A 19,412-nucleotide genomic window follows, 5' to 3' on the forward strand; every position below is an offset into this window, starting at 1 on the left:
AAGGATTCGTCCTTGAATCCAAATCACCTACATCAAAAAGGGATAAATCAGCAACATTAAAGGTAGCACTCACATTGTAGTTACCAGGAAGATCAATCTTGTATGCATTGTCATTGATCTTTTCCAAAACTTGAAATGGTCCAGCTCCCCTTGGATGTAACTTGGACTTTTTTGGTTTGGAAAACGTTCCTTTCAGAAGTGAATCCAAACCTAATCTCTAGGTTTTAAAATTAGAGGCTTCCTTCCCCGATTCACTCTTTTTGCAACTTTTTCATCATGCTTCTCAATCTTTCTTTTACCTGCGTATGAAGCTTCCTGACAAACTCAACTTTTGAATTAGCATCATGGTGAACAAATTTGGTAGGTGGCAAAGACAATAAATCAAGAGGGATCATAGGATTAAAACCATAAACAATCTCAAAAGGTGAACACTTTGTTGTGCTGTGAAAAGCCCTATTGTAAGCAAACTCAACAAAAGGCAACATTTCTTCCCACATTCGAAGATTTTTATCAAGAGTTGCCCTAAGTAAAGTGATTAATGTCCTATTAACAACCTCTGTTTGACCATCAGTTTGTGGGTGACATGTGGTAGAAAACAAAAACTTAGTTCCTAACTTTCCCCATAAAACCTTCAAAAAATGACTTAAAAACTTGACGTCTCTATCACTAACAATGAAACTAGGAATGCCATGTAATCTTACCACTTCCTTAAAGAATAAATCAGCAATGTTTTTAGCATCATCAGTCTTATGTCAAGCAATGAAATGTGACATTTTGCTAAATCTATCAACAACCACAAAGATGCTATCATGTCCCCTTCTTGATCTAGGCAATCCAATAACAAAATCCATAGACAAATCAGTCCAAGGTGTATTTGGAACGGGTAAAGGACATCCATGTGGTTTCAATTTTGATTTTGCCTCTTTACATGTAATGCAAGTACTGCAAACTTTATGAACATCATGATGCATGTGTGGCCAATAAAAATTATCTTTAAGAGAAACATAAGTCTTGTTTTCAGCAAAATGTCTCATAAGTCCACCCCCGTGTGCTTCCTTAACAAGTAATTCTCTATAAGAACCCTTAGGAATGCAAAGCTTATCTTTTCGAAACAAGAAACCATCAAAGATATAGAAGTGATTGACTCCAATTCCTTTCACACATTGAGAAAATATTTCACCAAAATCATCATCATTTTTGTACATTTCTTTCAAAAACTCAAATCCCAGCAATTTAGAAGATAAAGTTGAAAACAAGGTATATCTTCTAGACAATGCATCAACAACCACATTCTCCTTACCACTTTTGTACCTTATAACATATGGAAAGGATTTAATGAATTCATCCCACTTTGCATGACGTTGATTCAACTTGTCTTGTCCCTCGAGATGCTTCAAGCTTTCATGGTCAGTATGGATCACAAACTCCTTTGGCCAAATGCTGCCAAGTTTGTAATGCTCTTACCAAAGCATACAACTCTTTATCATATGTTGGATAGTTCAAAGCAGCCCCATTCAACTTCTCACTAAAGTACATAATGAGTTTTTGTTCCTGCATTAAAATTGCTCGAATTCCTATTCCACTAGCATCACACTCAATTTCAAATGTATTTTCAAAATTTGGCAAAGACAACAAAGGTGCAGAACTTAATTTTTCTTTTAAAATAGCAAATGCCTTTTCTTGAGATTCTCCCCATTTGAAAAGAACGTTCTTTTTAACCATTTCATTAAGTGGGACAGCAATGGTACTAAAATCTTTGATGAACCTCTTATAAAAACTAGCCAAGCCATGAAATGATCTCATTTCACTAGTATTTTTAGGTTGTGGTCATTCCTTAATAGCTTTAACCTTGTCAATATCAACTTCAACACCATTTGCAGAAACAACAAATCCAAGAAAATTAATCCTATCCAAACAAAATGAATACTTTTTCAAATTGGCAAACAATTGAGCTTCCCTCAATGCAAGCAAAACCTTTCTAACATGCTCGACATGTTCTTCTAATGACTTGGAATAAACAAGAATATCATCAAAGTAAACTACCACAAATTTTCCTAGAAATTCACGCAAAACATGATTCATGAGACGCATAAACGTACTAGGTGCATTGGTAAGACCAAAAGGCATAACTAACCATTCATACAATCCATGTTTGGTCTTAAAGACAATTTTCCACTCATCATCAGCTTTCATCCTAATTTGATGATATCCAGATTTGAGATCAATTTTAGTAAATAAAATAGACCCATGTAATTCATCTAACATATCATCAAGTCTCGGTATAGGATGACGATACTTTACCGTAATCTTGTTGATGGCTCTGCAATCCATGCACATTCTCCAAGAACCATCCTTCTTTATAACTAAAATGACCGGTACTGAACATGAACTAAGACTTTCCCTCACATACCCTTTGGCAAGCAACTCATCAACTTGCTGTTAAATCTCCTTTGACTCAGTAGGATTAACTCGATAAGCTGGCCTATTTGGAATGGCTGCTCCAAGGATAAAATCAATTTGGTGATCAATTTCCCTAAGTGGTGACAATCCACTTGGTAGTTCTTCAGGAAATATGTCCTTGAATTCTTGTAACAAACTTGGAAAAATACTAGGCAAAGAAGTTTCTAGGTCACAAGTTAGAAAACAAGGTCCTTTGCACAAAAGTACAAAGATCGGTTTTGTTGAAAACAAAACTTTCCTAACCTCACTATTTCTAGCTATCAAACTCTCATTTCTTACTTTTCTCTCTTTGAACACTTTCTCACTCTCTCCGCTCCTTTCTTTTTTTCCACAATTGTTTTTCTCACTATTTTTTTCTTTGAAATTCTTTTCTCTCTTGCTCTTTTCACTCAAAATATTTTTACTCTCTTGCTCTATTTTCTCGGCCTCCACTCTCATTTTCTCTAACTTACATTGCTCTTCAAATACATCCTTGGTTGACAAAGGACGAAGAATTATCTTTCGCTCATCCTTGGTGAATTTGTAGCGATTAAGATAACCATCATGCACAATTTTTCTATCGAATCGCCATGGTCTTCCCAAAAGAATTTCTCCAGCATGCATGGGTGCAACATCACATAGAACATCATCCTTATATCTTCCAATAGAAAATGGCACAATGCATTGTCTATTAACTCTAACTTCCCCACAATTGTTCAACCATTGAAGTTTGTATGGTCTAGGATGTGGTGTTGTAGGCAATCCCAATCGTTTGATAAGTAATGTACTCACAACATTAGTACAGCTTCTCCCATCAATTATCACACTAGAGGCCTTCCCATTCACATGACATCGGGTATGAAACAATGTTTCCCTTTGATCTTCAACGAGGTCCTCTTTAATTAGGGCACTTAAAGCTCTTCTAGATACAAGCACATCCTCTACTACTGGTTCTTCATAGCTACCATCACTAGACTCCTCCGAATAAACTATTTCTCCCTTCTCCTCATTTTCGCTTTCTTCACCCTCAGTTACTACCTCTCCATTTTTTATGATCATAGTTCTTTTGTTTGGACAATCCCTACTTACATGCCCTACCCCGTGACATTTCCAACATTTAATATCCCTAGTTCTCTCCTTATGTTCATCTACCTTCTCTTTCCCCTTCATTGAACTCTCACTTTCTCAATTTTCCTCTTAGATTTCTCATTCCCCTCTCGATTTCCAGGATAAACATCATTATTCTTACTATCCTTTTTCCATGTAGCACTAGAGTTGGAAAATTGTTTAGAAGAATACCGTTGGGACTTCCGTTGGATTTGTCTCTCGATCTTGATTGCTAAATGCAACATCTCCTCAATGTCAAAGTAAGGTTGTAGATCAACCTTGTCAGCAATCTCCTTGTTTAGACCATTAAGAAAACACGCCATGAGTTGCTCCATGTCCTCATCTAGATCAAGTCGATCCATCAAAGTGTCCATCTCCTTGTAATAGTCCTCCACTGACTTGTTTCCTTGTCTCAACGCTTGCAATTTTTGTGGGCTCTAATTACACCACTTCGCTGGAAGAACGGTTTGGTATAATCGCCAGGATTTCAATCAAGATTCAATCGGTTAGTTTGAATGCGTGAAAAAAGACTGTACAAGAGGTCATATACAAGAAAAAAGAAAAGGTAGACTCAATATCATAGAAATCTAATACATCGGAATCCGCACCGTCTTATTCGTTTGCAAAAATAGGACTCAAAAGAATCATGATTCGATAAATAGGCCACTGATCGGCATCCTCAAAGACTCCTTGAACTCGTACCACGAAACAATTGGTGCTTCAAGATTCCTTCTTCTACGAGACATTAGCTTATCCCACCATGTTTGTGCATATTGTTTAAATCGAGCAACACATAGTTGTACCTTCTTTTCTTCACTGAAATTATGGCACACAAATATTGACTCCACCTCCTTCTCCCATTGGAGATATTCTTCTGGATCAGTCTTGCCAAAGAACTTTGGAATCTTCAATTTGATGCTCCCTAGATTACGATCAACTTGAGCCTCTTCTCTCGGAGCTCTCCTCTGATAATTGTGTTGTCTTCCACGACCTCTTCCTCTATCCAAGCGATGCCCAGCACGTCTATCTCCCCTTCTATGCGTGGCTAACAAGGTAATTTGGTCATCCTCTAGTTGATCAGACCCACCTTCCTCATATTCATTCTCTCGATATAAAAGATGGTCATCCATAACACGTGGTGGTGGTGGTGGTATCCTCTCCTGCGCTTGGTTTTGAATCTCCAACCTTTGCATTCGTTCCGATATGTCTTCCATGGTACGAATCATTCGCTCCATAGCTCTTTGTTGGGCCTCCCTCATCCTACCATCCGATATGTTACCTTCATTTTCTTCATTTGCCATGCTACAAAAACGAACACAAAGTAAAAATGGACCTTACAAGCACTCCCTCACGTGTTACTCTCTTGGAATATGAAAGGTCACTCGTGTTTGCACTCAAGAAAAAAAAAGAATGTATAAATACCCTAAGATTTCTAATTTCTCAAACTTCAGCAAGTCTTGTAGTATTCTTATGAGAATCAAGCAAGAACACTTCAAAATAGCCTAGAATGTGAAAAGTTACAAAATCCAGAATTTAGAAAACAAGCATTGAAAGAGGCAATGTAATGAATTTTAAGCAAAATGGTTCAAGAATGATATGATGGAAATGAATAGGAACGATTTGATGAAAAGATACAGATATAAGAGATAAAGCGTTGGAACTATCTTCACATGTAATGCAAAAGAAACAATGCTTCACTACTTGCTATATCGGCACTTTTTTTTCCGTTTTTTTAGTACATAAAACAAGAGACAATCAACATCAAATATGAAATGCCAATAAAAGATGATAAGTCTCTTCGTTTTCTTTCCTTTTCCTCTTTTTTTTAGCAAACTTTTTTTTTCTAGCAAGCATGATAAAAAAAATGAAGCAAATATGAGAAGAAGCAAAATGAAATTAGATGTAACAATTGAATGAAGAAAGAAAAAAAGATGAAGAACAAAGACAAGCGAAATATATATAATCTGTTTTAGAGCCAAAGCTCTGATACCAAATAATAAAGGAACTATCTCAAATTATGCATGAGAACTCCCCTATTCAAGGTGAACCTCCACAACAATAACAAGAATAATCTCAATAACAAGACGATGAACCAACCCTAAGAAAGTTAAACAGATTTATGCTTGGTAAGATGATCAAAGATCAAGAAGAAAAGAGAACTTGTTCATATCTTCAAGATTTCAAACTCTCCACAACCTAATTGATCAAACTAGATTGAAAGTTCTAAACATGCATTCTAAACACAAGAATACAAAGAAAGCTTAAAGCTTGGGAGAGATTAAACTCAATCTGAAATTTTCATTCATCAAATGTTGTGTTTGAAAAGCAAATATACATCTCTATTTATAGTAATTGAAAAGAAACAACCCTTGGATGAAAAGACACAACCCTTGAAAAATACATAATAAATTAAATATGTGGATGAATCTGGATTTTTAGATTCATGAAATTTTTTGGATGACAAGATGTCTTTTCAAGCTTGAAGGGATGCAACTCTTCACCAAATGTGAACACCTTAGCTTGGAGGTGACCATTCAACCCTTCTTGTAGTCTTTTAGCTCTAGTTCTTGTGATTGTACCTTGTGGCATAATGATTGGCTCATGATTGTGTTGACTTTGAGCATAAGCTTCATTTGAGCTGATTTGAGCTTCCTCCTCTTGTAGGCTTTCCTTGTGCACTCCGTGATCACTCATTTCTATATCACTATTAGACATAAAATTAATTAAATTTTGACTAATTATGAAGTTGACAATTCTTGGATTTTCAAATTTGGAGTTCTATTTTTTTGTAAATTATAATTAAATTTAATTCGATTAGTCAAGATTAATTAAATTTTAAAAGAGATTTTTAACTAAATCTTAATTCAAAGTTTATTGAAATTTAATTTTAGTTTTTGAAATTTAATTTTCCTTTTGGATTTAGATTATTGAGTTTTAAAAATTAAGTTAATCCATCGAATAAAATTTTCCAAACCTCTTTTTAAAGTGGTTCCTTTTAATACAAGGATTAGGAAAAAAAAATCTCTCTTGTGTAAGGTCATCAACCATATTTTTGGTTTAATAATATTATTTTTCTTTTCGGTAAATAAGAAGAAAAGAAAAGGGAAAGAGAGAAAAACGGCTTCATCTCTTTATCCTCTCCCACCACCCAAGCCGCCACACCCCTCCTCTCTCACGTGTTCCTCCTCCGGCCAACGATTCAGCGTTTCTCGACGAGATTTTCGAGCAGATCCGGCGACTCCCTTGCAGTGGTGCGGCGCTTTTCAAGCAACATCGGCGGCCACCCTCCTCCACTAACGACGAAGACCTTCGGCAGCGGCTCAGCGAACGGTCGATTGCGGCAATTCTCCTCTACCCTCGACGGCGCGGCATCCGTCGTATTTCAGAGGTTTGGTTTCTGTAATCTTTATTCCGGATTCTAGTACATGTGATGGAACAGTGAAAAAAACCAGGAAATTAAGACATGGCAACCCAAGCAGCTAGTTCTTTCAATGGCAACATGAAGGCAATGTTTCTTTTCTTCAACACTTATATGCTTATTACTTGTCGGAAATGGTTGTGTAATGCGTATTTGTGTTCATTATATGTTAAAAATCTGGCTTCCTTCTTACTGCACGCCAACTGTTTGTAGAATTTACTCGTGAATTCTCTTTCCATTTATGATGCAATCAATTGATGAGATTCTGAAGTTTGACAATTTCTTTTGCTGTTGAATGTGCCATTAAGTTGTGCTTGAGGTTTTGGATGATTCATGAAGAAAAGTTTGTATAGTACGTGATGTCTGACGTTGACACCGGAATATTTGACGCTTAAAGGATCTCAATTATGAGATTATAGACATTTTTTAGACGTAAAAAATGGGTGAATTTGTAGTAGTGATGTCTTATATGTGTATATTGTCTTGGAATGGGACCTCAGGTATGCACCTGGTGAAATCGATGAGACCGGAGAGATTCTTGAAGAAAATTGGACTGGGCAGAGAGGACCGTTACTTCTGGAAGCAAGTTGGCAAGGCTCTATTGTGTACGTATACCCTGATTGGCGTTGCGTGGCTCTACAACGAAACATCACCCTTTGGTTGGTGGACGCTGAAGCCACGATCCAAGGCAGAGAAGGATTTGGCTCACCTCTATGAGCGGCGGGAGTTTCCATATCCAGGTTATTAAACTACCGTAGTGCACTTAAATGTTTAAGTTCATTATGATGTGAAAAGGAGAAGTTGCACAACCTTAATTGTTAGACGCACTTTGAGCTAGTGGGTTACAGTGGTACTTCACAAACATTTCATTTGAGCAATTACCTTTATAGATTTATGAAATTGTTGCAATTAAACTATATCTTTATAACTCTGCTTATGGATGGTTACAATGAATCAACTCTCATAATTTGAGTGATCTAAGGTTTAACCCTAACAATCTTGACGGTTCGAAGTGGTTTGTATTAATCGAGTTACAACGAATTCATTAGTTTTAGGGTAGTTGCGATTGGAACAAAGGTAATTTGTTAAACTAAAGTTGATCTTTGTGATATATTATCAACCAGGTGATGAGGAAGCTATGGAGGAGTTCATTGCCAAGGGTGGAATGATTGGAACTGCTATCGGTCCAAAGGGGATACTTGATTTAGATAAGGATTCTTATAACTATCAGAAAGAATTACAGAACAAAAAGCTGGAGCAAGAGGCCCAGAAGCTATGGTTGAGGATGAGGAACGAGGTCATTTCGGAACTTCAAGAGAAGGGCTACGATGTCGAGTGAGGTAATTCTTGAATGGAAACATGAAAATTATGATTGCCTAATGTGTGCATGTGCACGTGTTCGCGTTGTGAAAGTTCTGAAAGAGCCTTCTGCTTCAATCGTTCATGTTTGATGCGTATGCAGTCCTCTTTAACCACTAGAAAGATTGGTATTAGAGTTTGAAATTTCTGTCTTTTAATATCCATCTCTATGGATTGTATTTAGTTTAAATTTTGGTTTGTTTCATTAACTTTCGAACTTATTTTGTTTCGGTTTTCTCAAATGTTTTCTTTTAGCCCAATCTCGAAAAAACTATTTTAGTCTTTTAGATTACTCATTCAGTAATCACACTTGACACTAACATGTGGCTTTAAACACTTGTTTATATGAAAAAAAGATTTTGTTTTAAGCACACACTTGCCAAAACGAAGCAAGCATGAAACTTTAAAGATTAGAATATGATTTAAGCCTCTTATTGTGCTAACAGAGTTTGATGTGATCTTGTAATTAACAAATTAAGGATGAGGATGATGCAAGTTTCATCTGGAAGTCGATGTTTAAATAGGCTTACAAACATCATAGTCATCAATAGAGAAATAAATGGTGACAGTGTACATAGATTTTACAGATTTGAACATGGATGAACTAAAATTAAAAGGTCAAATTTGTCCTATGGTTTAGATTAACTTTGACGTGGTCCCTATAGTTTTAAAAGTTTTAATTTGATCCCTATGATTTGGTTTTATTTTAACGGTCTTTATTGTTTAGTCAAACCTCTCATTCTCATTACCATATAAAATACATGATCTTTGTTTTTTATCTGTTTGACTGGTAAAGTAGTGTAGAAATCAGTGCGTTTTTGGGTGGGTAAAAAATAGAGGATATTTGTGAAGCTTAACTAAATCATAGAAACCTGGACTCCGTAGGGTAAAAAATAAAAAGTGATTTAATTATCTATTCATTCATATAACTTGATTACAATAAAATTTTTAAACTTTTAAGCGATTCAGTCTACTTATTTTTCAGTAACAAGTATGATGATCTACATGTTAAAAATAAATGTACAGTTTTGGAAAAGAAGTTCTTAAATAATTTTAAAATTTAGGGAACAAATAGGATGATTGTTACAAGTTCACCTCTATACTTTTAATTGTAAAAATTAAATCCTTAAACTTTTACAATTTGAAAATTAAACCCGTAAACATAGTGGAAAAATTGTACCCATAAACTTTTAATTGTTCTCCTTTCTCTCTCTCGAGGTTTTGTACATCCAAGTAGACAGCTCAACTGGAAATGGTGATGGTGTCTAAATTAGGAGTGATTACCCTCTTGCGGAACCGTCTCAGTGGTGTCTAAATTAGAAGACACGAGTTTGTCAAAACTCAAGAATTTGAAGATTCTCGATCTTAGTCGAAACCTCTCGGAGCTTTTGAAATAGGACATAAGCTATAATAGAATTTCCAGAATACTTGTAAGCTACCAATAGATGTGAGCTTTCAATTGATTTGGAAATTTTGGAATACCCAAATTTCTCTCGAGTTTGAAGGAAGTTCACAGCATTATCGACATGCTCTTTGTCCTCGGACAAGGTTGTTTCTTGTTGCTTCTTTTGCATCAAGTTAATTCTCCATTGTACAAAGATAGAGAGAGAACCAAAAGTAGAATGAGCGGAGGAAAGGGAGAGGGTAAAAATAGTTTTTTTTAGAGTTCAATTTTTACAATTGAAAGTTTTGGGTTCAGGCCAAAAGCAATCGGCGAGTGTACCATTGTTGTCGTGAAGAAGTGAGAAGAATTTTATAAGCCTGTGTTGATGAGAAAAAAAAGAAGTATCGGATGCTGATAATGAAAAAAAAAAAGATATGAAGTGGTAATGGAAAGAGAAAAAGAAGAAAGGAAGAAGAAGGATGAGAAGAGAGAACAGTGAGAAGGAGGATTTTGAGAAATGGGGAAAATGGGAGATAAGATGGAGAAATAGTTGATAAATGATAAAAGTAAATAGCGGATAGTTTCAAGAAATGTGGGAGATGAGGGAGGAATGAGAAATAATTAAAAAATGGTAAAACTATTGGCGTCCCTTGCTTTTTTCAAAACCACCTTGAAGGCGGGCATCATCTCCCCCAATTAGCTAGTATAGAAATGAACATTAAAGAATGCACTAAGGTGACAGTCGATCGATCTAGGTAAAATCAACACTAATAGAATCGTAATGAAACCAATCAAACTAAGTTAGTTCGGTCGGTCGGAGCGATTTTTGGGGTACACTCCTAGGTGTAAGTGTAACAATTATCGTACTTCAGAGGTAGTTTATGCAATTTGTCATTTTTTAAAATTCATTTCTTAAAAATTAAATCAAAGTTTACTTCTATTTTTTTAAACGTTACTTGCATTTTTTTAAAAAATAAAGATCTTTATTTTTTTTAAAATCATATTGTTTTTACATAGTTTTCAAATTGTTTTTTCAATTCAATTATTTTTAAAAAAATAAATTTTAATTAAAATGATTTTATTTGTTTAGAGAGATTTTTTATTTTAAAAATCATTGTATTTTAAAATAAACTCAAAGTTATTTATTCATTATACTTCATGTTGACAAAAAAAAAAAAAACTATGTTAGGAGAATAATATTCGATATTTATATAGATAAAATAATTAGGAGTGTTCATTGGTCGATCAACATTGGACGTTGACAATCGACATGTCGATTTTTTGTCGGTCGAAGCTCGTTGGTTTTGGACACCTTAGCAACAATGATCGAATAGTTATACAATTGGTCTATTGATTTTGGCTAAAACCCACAAAATGTTAAGTTGAGAGCACGTGAGACATGATAAGTGCCAAGGTTGCTCGGGTTTACAAAGCTAGAGGTCCTAGGATCTTTGCAAACTTTCACAAAAATAGCTCGAATGATTCCAACTAAGAGTAAGGTTAGGAGATGAATCACTCTAGATCAAACCTAGAATCTATGATGGTCACTCTTAGATCCTAAGACGACTCACCCTAGAATTAACTTGTTTGAGGCTAATCCAATGAATCGGTTTAACATCAAACATAAAGCAAGATTTGAAAGAGACAACACCAAAAATGTTAAAAGGAACAAAATTTCTTGAATTTAAATATGTTAAATCTTAATAATCTCCATACAAGAGCATTACAAGCCTTTAAATAGGTCAAGGGGGTCGTTCAACAAAGGAATACCAAAAGCTTTCAAAATCCTACTTAATGCCAATTGCATAAAATAAGACATGCAAATTAAAACTTGATTGCACATCAATTTAGACGATTAAATGCAGATCAGAAAACTTATAATGGTTTTAAATTGTCTTGGAGATCTAATGTAGGAGGCGTTCCTTGTGATGACAACGTTTGACAAGCTTTGATTTCACAAACTTCCAAGAGGTGCAATCTGCCAAGGCAGTGTTCACAATTCTGCACAATTTTTTGTCCTCTATGCCATCTTTCAAAATAGACAACTTTTCATGTGGCATCTTTGCTCCATTCTTTACTTGACTTGTTGAAGTAACATTATAAATAAATTTGAGCTCAAAACTGTTTGTTGGTTCTTGTGCGTTAACAAGCTTTTGAAGGTGCACTGTGAAAGTCTCTTTAATCTTCTTGCCTTGTTTCTTGTAATTGCTCCTTTGACATGTAATTGGTCACAAATGGATTCGTATCAAGACAAAGATGAAAAAGAAAAATGGAAGAAAAAAGCTTCTTGAGACCAAAATAAAAAGAAAGTTACCTTGAACCTGTCTCCTTTAAATGAATTAATAGAATAAGAAAAGAAAAAAAGAAGATGAAGAGACAAAGAATAAAAATAAAGAAGAAGATGAAGAGAAAAGATAGGGTTAGAAGTTAGGGAAAAAGAAAATACAACAAAAAAGAGAAAAGTGAAGAAAAAGATAGAGAAATAACAAATGAAAAAAAATTAATTAAGTGGTATGCCGGTTGAGACAGTTCTGTTGCTGCCAAGTCCCTTTAAGCAATTTGTTATATATTAATTTTTTTTAACAATTTAAGTAATTTCGATTGGTTCGTTTGGAAACTATTTTTTCGACCAAACTGATGAATCGAACAATCAGTTTTTAATTTGAAAAATCGAATTTTACTGAATATGTCATTAACCCATCGATCAACGTTGGTTCGGTTAGTTTTGGTCGGTCGAGTTGGTTTTTAGATAGCTTTTGTACATCATTAAAAATAATGATTAATGTCTAAAATTTACAGTATCTCTATTTAATTCGTTCTATAAGGGGGCATCGTTGATGACGAGGTGGCTGCCGACGACGAGCTTTTTGTGCTTTTGGTGTCTCTTGATCTTTAGTAGGGTTGAGGTACTATCCACGCTTCCCACGTCCACGTCCATGATCAGCCTCATAATCATACTGCGATAACAAAAATGGTATGTGAAATTGACTTGAGCCAGGAGTCGATACCATGACCATCGATGTGGACGGGTCGACAATATGATATATCACTTTAGGTACGGGAACAACATGCTTGGTTGGAACATCCTACGCTACTTGACGTGGACATGTACTATGTCTTGGTCGAGATAAGGTGTATAAGGTATTTTATACATCTCATCAAGTATTTGAAGATATCTTGCACCAACGGTACACAACCTATCAATATCTTATGAAGGAGATCTGATACCAATTCGTTCGAAATACGCATCTTACATAGAAAAAAATACAAATAAATATTTAAATTAAAATAGTTTATAAAACCACATTAAAAATTATACCGTAGCACCAAATTTTGTTCCCTCTTGAGTGATGTATTGTCTAGTAATCGGTAAATACCAACTCATGTATTTGGAACTGTAATCGTCATCATCGCTCACAAGAGAATTGATAGTAATATAATCTCTATGCATGCGCCACCTCACCATATAAGGTGCAATCTGGTCCTACCATGTGCGATATTGAAGGTTTATGTCATGTAAGCTCGGTTCTAAACTAGGCACTTATGGAACAAGTTGTTTATTCCAAACTGTCTTGTAACTGATCCGGTTGATGCCACTCAACTACACAAAAATAGATGAATCGACTTACTGTGCACCATATCTCATGTCCATTACTACAGTTATCAAGAAGAGATGCAAAATCATTATTGTATGATTCCTAGATTATACGAAATGTTAATGTAAAAATGTGTAATTAAACGTCAATCAACTTTTATTTTTAATTTTAAACATTTAGACATGTATCAAACCTGGTGTTGGAAGATCCAATATGTATCTATAAATATATCTATACTAGACCAATACATGTATAGATACTTTTGTGACACAAAATAATCTCTCCACCTACAATAATACTCTAAGTTAACAACATTTTATGTTGATTATAATAAAATTAACATTGTAACACAATTAAATAGTTAGATCGACATACCGTGCAACTAATATTCATCCGATCACCAGTTTTTGATATGCAATATGACAACGTTGTGGAGCCATAATTGGGAATTCATTCTAAGCCTATACTTGAAGAAGTATGATGTCACACGAATTAGTCTGACGTGCCTTATACAAATGCATCCATGCTAAGCATGCTTTAGTCCAATTGAATCATCAACAATCTTAAAATCTGTCCCCAATGGAAGGAACATTAAGTGCATCTAATTGTAGACTTATCAGCAAGTAAGTTACCACCAATTATAAGTTGCAAAACGTAGACATTAGCATATCTGGCCATGGTTTCCTCATCATCGTCGTTATCTAAGTTATATAATTGAAAAGATAACCTAGGTAAACTCAGTCTTGAGTCTCTAATGTGTGTATCATCTTAAGTCATGCCAAGTTACAATTTACAAGTGCCTTCCTAGTCATAATCTATGGGTCTAGTAACGGGCTCACCATCTATTGGTAACCCAATCTGCACTGCTACATCTTGGAGAGTGATAGTGCATTATCCGTCATGCATGTGGAAGGTATGAATTTTTTGCCTCTATCGCTCCACAAGCGCAGTAATCAGGTGCCAATATAATTGGATGAACCTTAGACTAACAAATCCAGAAAACTCATAAGCATGAATTACTGACTCAATCAACAGATGCACCGAGATGGTGCGATCAACTACTGCCTCTCTACATTGGCAGTCTAACTCCTCATTCAACTGGTTTTACCAAAGTAGTTCTGATCGATGTTGAGTTTAAGACTACAACAATGATCGATCAGTAGAACTTGAATTTAGTTCCATGATCCAATACTATAAAATATGTCATTCATTGGAAATTTAAATCAAATCATTATTTGAATAAACAAGATTCATCATATATTTGAAAGTATCAAATTACAACAATAACTATAAAATTTCAATAACATAAAATTATAACTAAGGAACAAATGACACCAGTAAAAAAATAACATAAAATATCCTAACTAAATATTAAATTACACATATAAGTAACCATGATGACACTTTCCTCTGTCTCGAATGATAATTTCTTCAATTACGACTAAGTTGATTACATAATCCGCATCTTTGTTTGACACTTGGTTCTCTCCAATCAATCTGATTATGAATACAAGTACTTCTCGATCTACTAGATTATCTCAATAAAGTTGGATACAACATGCAATATAAGCATGTTTCAATGTGAGATCTATTAATCTTCATTTGGAATGTGTTCAAATTGAGGAGCATAATATGCAACGTATGTTAGAAGCTTGTAACCATCGTCAATATAATATTTGTAGCTTTATGTTTAAGTATGAGAAAACTACCTTGAAATAAGAATATGACATGCCAATTGAATGTCATTTGTTGTATGTACATGAACATTCTTCGGAAAGTTAATCTCACTACTTGCGTGTTCTCTCCTTTTGCATTGTAGTAGTGAACTCTTGTTTTCACGTGAAACACCCGAAAAGACACAATCATGCTTGACTATCGTGTGTTTGTTGGATCTTGTTCCAATTTTATTATATTTTTTCTAAAATGACAAAAAATAAAACTAAGACAGTTCATTGTAAACTAAAGTGGCCAATCACGTGGGATAGTTAGAAATCCACTCTTCCTTCTACTGCCTGTTTCGCAATCTATGGTATCGTCACCCATTTAACAAGTTTATCGTAAATACACGTGTAGATTAATTATTTAAGTTTCAATCATTTAAATACTAACTATTCAATAACCAAATAAAGATTATCTTGTGTATTTTTCATCTCTCTCTAAAGCATTCCTTGTTTCTTCTCTTCTCTTCTCGAAATACTTCGCTCATCTATAGAATGTAAGTTGCACTGATGTAGTGATGGGTAACATACGAGCTTTTTTAGCACTTCATTAATGCACTCCAAGAGATTAGTATCATTCACCCATATCTATACCCACCATCATGTGATCAAGTCCACTCCTCAATCTCAATATTTTGAAGAAGTACATAAAAGTCTTATTAAGCTATTTAATGTCTTCAACACACGTTCTACTTCCAAATTTGGAATTGAGAACCAGCATAATAGACCAGTTTTTTTAATTGCTTATTCTTATATTTTTTGTTGAAGTTGCTGACATGTCGTAAGCAAAATATGTGATGCAGTTTAGGTATTTAATAAGGATTAAGATAATACCCTCATGTTGATTAGAAATCAAATAGATATCTTCATGCATAACAACTTTTATTATATTTTCTAAAAACTACTCCCACGTGCCACGACTCTCATCGTCTACAATAGGAAAAGCAAGTGGCAGCAAATATCTATTAGAATCGACTGATGTTGCAATTAGTAGCTTCCTTGTATACTTTATATAAAGGTAAGTAACTTCTATTTGATGTATGAATCAACACTTTTGAAAAGTTGCAATGTGAAGATTGAATGACCAAAATACCGAATGACGAATGATATAACCTGACTTCCATAATCCTTGATTTTCCATTAAACAATCGTTCCTGGATTGTTGTGTTTCATCATATATATCCACTTTAGCCAAAGTTGATATGAATAGCATCGCACGGAGTCACCTAAATCTAATTACCCATTTTGATGGTGCTGACTCTACAACTTCGTAAGGGTGGTGACTCTTAACAGCAAAATGTTTCACGATTTGATATATGGTTTCTTTATTTTTACACCTAAATCATTTGTACAATAGATCATTTTCAACAACCATTGGTTCAATAATAGGATCGTGTTCCGTGATACTATTAATAACGTCAATTTCCATGTTATTGATTGTTTTTAAAGGGATATCATGTTCACCCTCAAGGTCCAATTCGTTAAATCTGTACTCTCAACTAAAATATCACTTGGAGGCACAACTAAATTAGGCTCGGCGTTAAGACATTGACTAGTTGTTTCATCCACCAATGGGACATTGGTTACGTTCTTAACATTCACGTATAATTCCACTATATGTAGAGATAGTGCAATTGAGAACGTTAAATTCAATGCATGCTAGTTCTGTAACGAAATAGGAATGAACCTAGTTGATCCTGAAGATGTTTGAATAGGGTATCTATACATAATTTTCAATTCATTTTTTCTCATATTTATGTTCAGTTTTACTCCAACCATTTCAATAAAATGTTTAGGCTCGGTGCCACTATTGATAGCAGATAGAACACGATCTTATTATTGGAAATATTCAATAACATGGAAATTGAAATTATTAATAGTACGACAGAACGCGATCCTATTATTGGACCAATGACTGTTGAAAATGATCTGTTGTACAAAGGGTTTGGGAAGATAAAGAAACCATGCAACACTATCGTGAAATATTTTGATGTTAAGAGTCACAACCCCCACGAAATTATAGAGTCAGCACCATTATAATGGGTAATTAGATGTGGTAAGATCGATGCAAATGACGACTCCGTGCGATGCTAATCATATCCGTTGCTGTGAATGTATATGATGAAACACAACAATCCATGAACGACTGTTTAATGGAAAACGAAGGATTATGGGAGCCATGTCATGTCATTCTTCATTCAGTGTTTTGGTCACTCGATCTTTATTGTAGCTTTTCAAAAGTGTCGACTCTTACTTTAAATAGACGGTACTCACTTTTATAGAAAGTATAGAGGGAAGTTATTGATTGCAACATCGATCAATTCTTACGAACATCTGTTGCCATTTGATTTTGCTATTATAGATGAGGAGAGTCGAGACACGTGGGGGCAGTTTTTAAAAAATCTAAGAAAAATTTTTATGTATGAATAGATATGTTTGATTTTTTAACAACATGAGATATTATCTCAGCCGTTATCAAATACTTAAATCGCATAATATATTTTGTTTCTGACAAGTTAGCAAATTCAATAAAAAATATATAATAGTGAGCCATTAAAAAAATCAGGTCTGTCATGTTGGTTCTTAATTTCAAATTTGGAAGTAAAACAAATGTGTTGAAGACTTTAAATTTGTTGATAGCGCTTGCATGAACTTCTTTTGGAACATTAGGATTGAAAATAAACTCGATCACATGATGGTGGGTATAGATATGAGTGCATGATTACTAATTTCTCAAAGTACATTAATGAAGTGCTTAAAGCTCATATATTACCCATCATTGCATTGTGCAACTTACATTCTACCGATGCAAGAAATATTTTGAATAGCGAAGAGATGAAATAAGGAATGCTTTATGGAGGAATGAAAACTATACCATGTAATCTTTAATTGGTTATTTAATACTTTTTATTATTCAAGTGGTTTAAAACTTACATAATTAAGGTACACATATGTGTTTATGATAAGCTTTTTAACTGGGTGATGAGACTATGAGATTGTGAAACAAGCGATGGAGGGAAGAACGAGTTTCTAACTACCCAAGTGGTTGGCTACTTTAATTTATAATGAACTATTTGTTATAATTTTATGAAAATAATAATAATAAAATGGGTGACGAGATCCAGCAAATACATGATAGTCAAGTATGGTTGTGTATTTGGTTTGTTTCATATGAAAACAGTAGTTCACTACTACAATGCAAAAAGAGGGTACACACAAGTAGTGAAATTAACTGTAGAAGAACGTTCATGTACATGCAACAAGTGGCAATCATTTGGCATGCCATGTTCTTATTTCATGACAATTTGCATACACATAAACATAAATTACGAAGATTATATTGAAGATTGTTACAAGCTTCCAACATACATTGTATGTTACACTTCTCAATTTAAACTCATTCCACAGGAAGATTATTGGATCTCCCATCAAAACATGCCTATACTACATGTCAATCAAACTTTATTGAGACAGTCCTACCAGACCAAGGAGTACTTGTATTTATGATAAGATTTATTTGAGAGAATCAAGTGTCCAACAAATATGTAGGTTATATAATCAACTTGGTCACAATCGAAGAAGTTGTCCTTTTAAGACAGTGGGAAGCGTCATCGTTGTTGCTTATACGCGTAATTTAATATTTAGTTAGAATCTTTTATGTTATTTTTTTTTGCTGGTATAATTTGTTATTTAGTTATAATTTTATCTAATTGTAATTTGACAATTTTTAAATATATGATGAATCTTGTTCATTGAAATAATCATTTGATTTAAATTTCCAACGAATGACATAGTTTATGGTATTATATCACTAAGCTAAATTCAGGTCCTACTAATCGATCATTGTTGTATTCTCAAGCTCGACATCGATTTGTATTAGTTTGGTAAGGTCAGTGTAATAAAGAGTTACACTACCAATGTAAAGAGACAATAGTTGATCATACCATTCCGCTGCATCTTTTGATACAGTTAACATTTTGTATTTTTGGGTTTTATGGATTTGCCGAATTGGGGTTATCCAAGTAGATTGACACTTTATCACTTCGATTATAGAGCGATGGAGGCCAGAGACTCATACCTTCCACATTCATGATGGAGAATTTACTATCATTCTCCAGAATGTAGTGTGCGACTTAAGTTGCCAATAGATAGTGAGCATGTTATTAGACATGTAGATTATATCCGAAAAAATACTGGCCATTTGTTAGTTGGTATGACTTTAGATGATGTGCACATCAGAAGCTCTAAACTAAGTTTACTTTGGATCTTCTCAATTCCATAACTTAGATGACGATGTTGATGAGGGAAACATTGTCAGATATGTTCGTGTTTACATTTTGCAACTTATCGGTGGTAGCTTCCTCACTAATAAGTTTAAAACTTGGTACACT

At 34.3% G+C, this 19,412-nt stretch overlaps 1 protein-coding gene across 5 annotated transcripts; it reads left to right on the forward strand.

Annotated features, from left to right (window-relative positions):
- The first annotated feature begins 6,632 nt into the window (after nucleotides 1–6,632).
- Nucleotides 6,633–11,840, forward strand: LOC111018979 (homeobox prospero protein). 5 transcript variants are annotated; one of them, XM_022295260.2, is made up of 4 exons: nucleotides 6,633–6,934; nucleotides 7,465–7,704; nucleotides 8,089–8,304; nucleotides 11,610–11,840. In XM_022295260.2, the coding sequence occupies exons 2-3, from the start codon at nucleotides 7,467–7,469 to the stop codon at nucleotides 8,301–8,303; spliced, it is 453 nt and encodes a 150-aa protein (XP_022150952.1). In that variant the 5' UTR covers nucleotides 6,633–6,934; nucleotides 7,465–7,466; the 3' UTR covers nucleotide 8,304; nucleotides 11,610–11,840. The 5 variants fall into 5 exon arrangements, with proteins under 5 accessions (XP_022150952.1, XP_022150951.1, XP_022150950.1 ...); XM_022295259.2 differs by having other exon boundaries at nucleotides 11,621–11,840; XM_022295258.2 differs by lacking the exon at nucleotides 11,610–11,840 and adding an exon at nucleotides 9,542–9,884.
- Nucleotides 11,841–19,412: the final 7,572 nt, after the last annotated feature.

Source organism: Momordica charantia, assembly GCF_013281855.1.
Source record: "Momordica charantia cultivar OHB3-1 chromosome 3 unlocalized genomic scaffold, Mcharantia_2.0 BLBB01000003.1, whole genome shotgun sequence".
Classification (NCBI taxonomy): Eukaryota; Viridiplantae; Streptophyta; class Magnoliopsida; order Cucurbitales; family Cucurbitaceae; genus Momordica; species Momordica charantia.

Excerpts from the sequence above, each read along its gene's own strand:
- LOC111018979 (XM_022295260.2), top strand. The coding sequence starts at position 7,467 with ATGCACCTGGTGAAATCGATGAGACCGGAGAGATTCTTGAAGAAAATT. Across the intron at positions 7,705-8,088 it reads GCGGGAGTTTCCATATCCAG|GTGATGAGGAAGCTATGGAG; the intron begins GTTATTAAACTA and ends ATTATCAACCAG.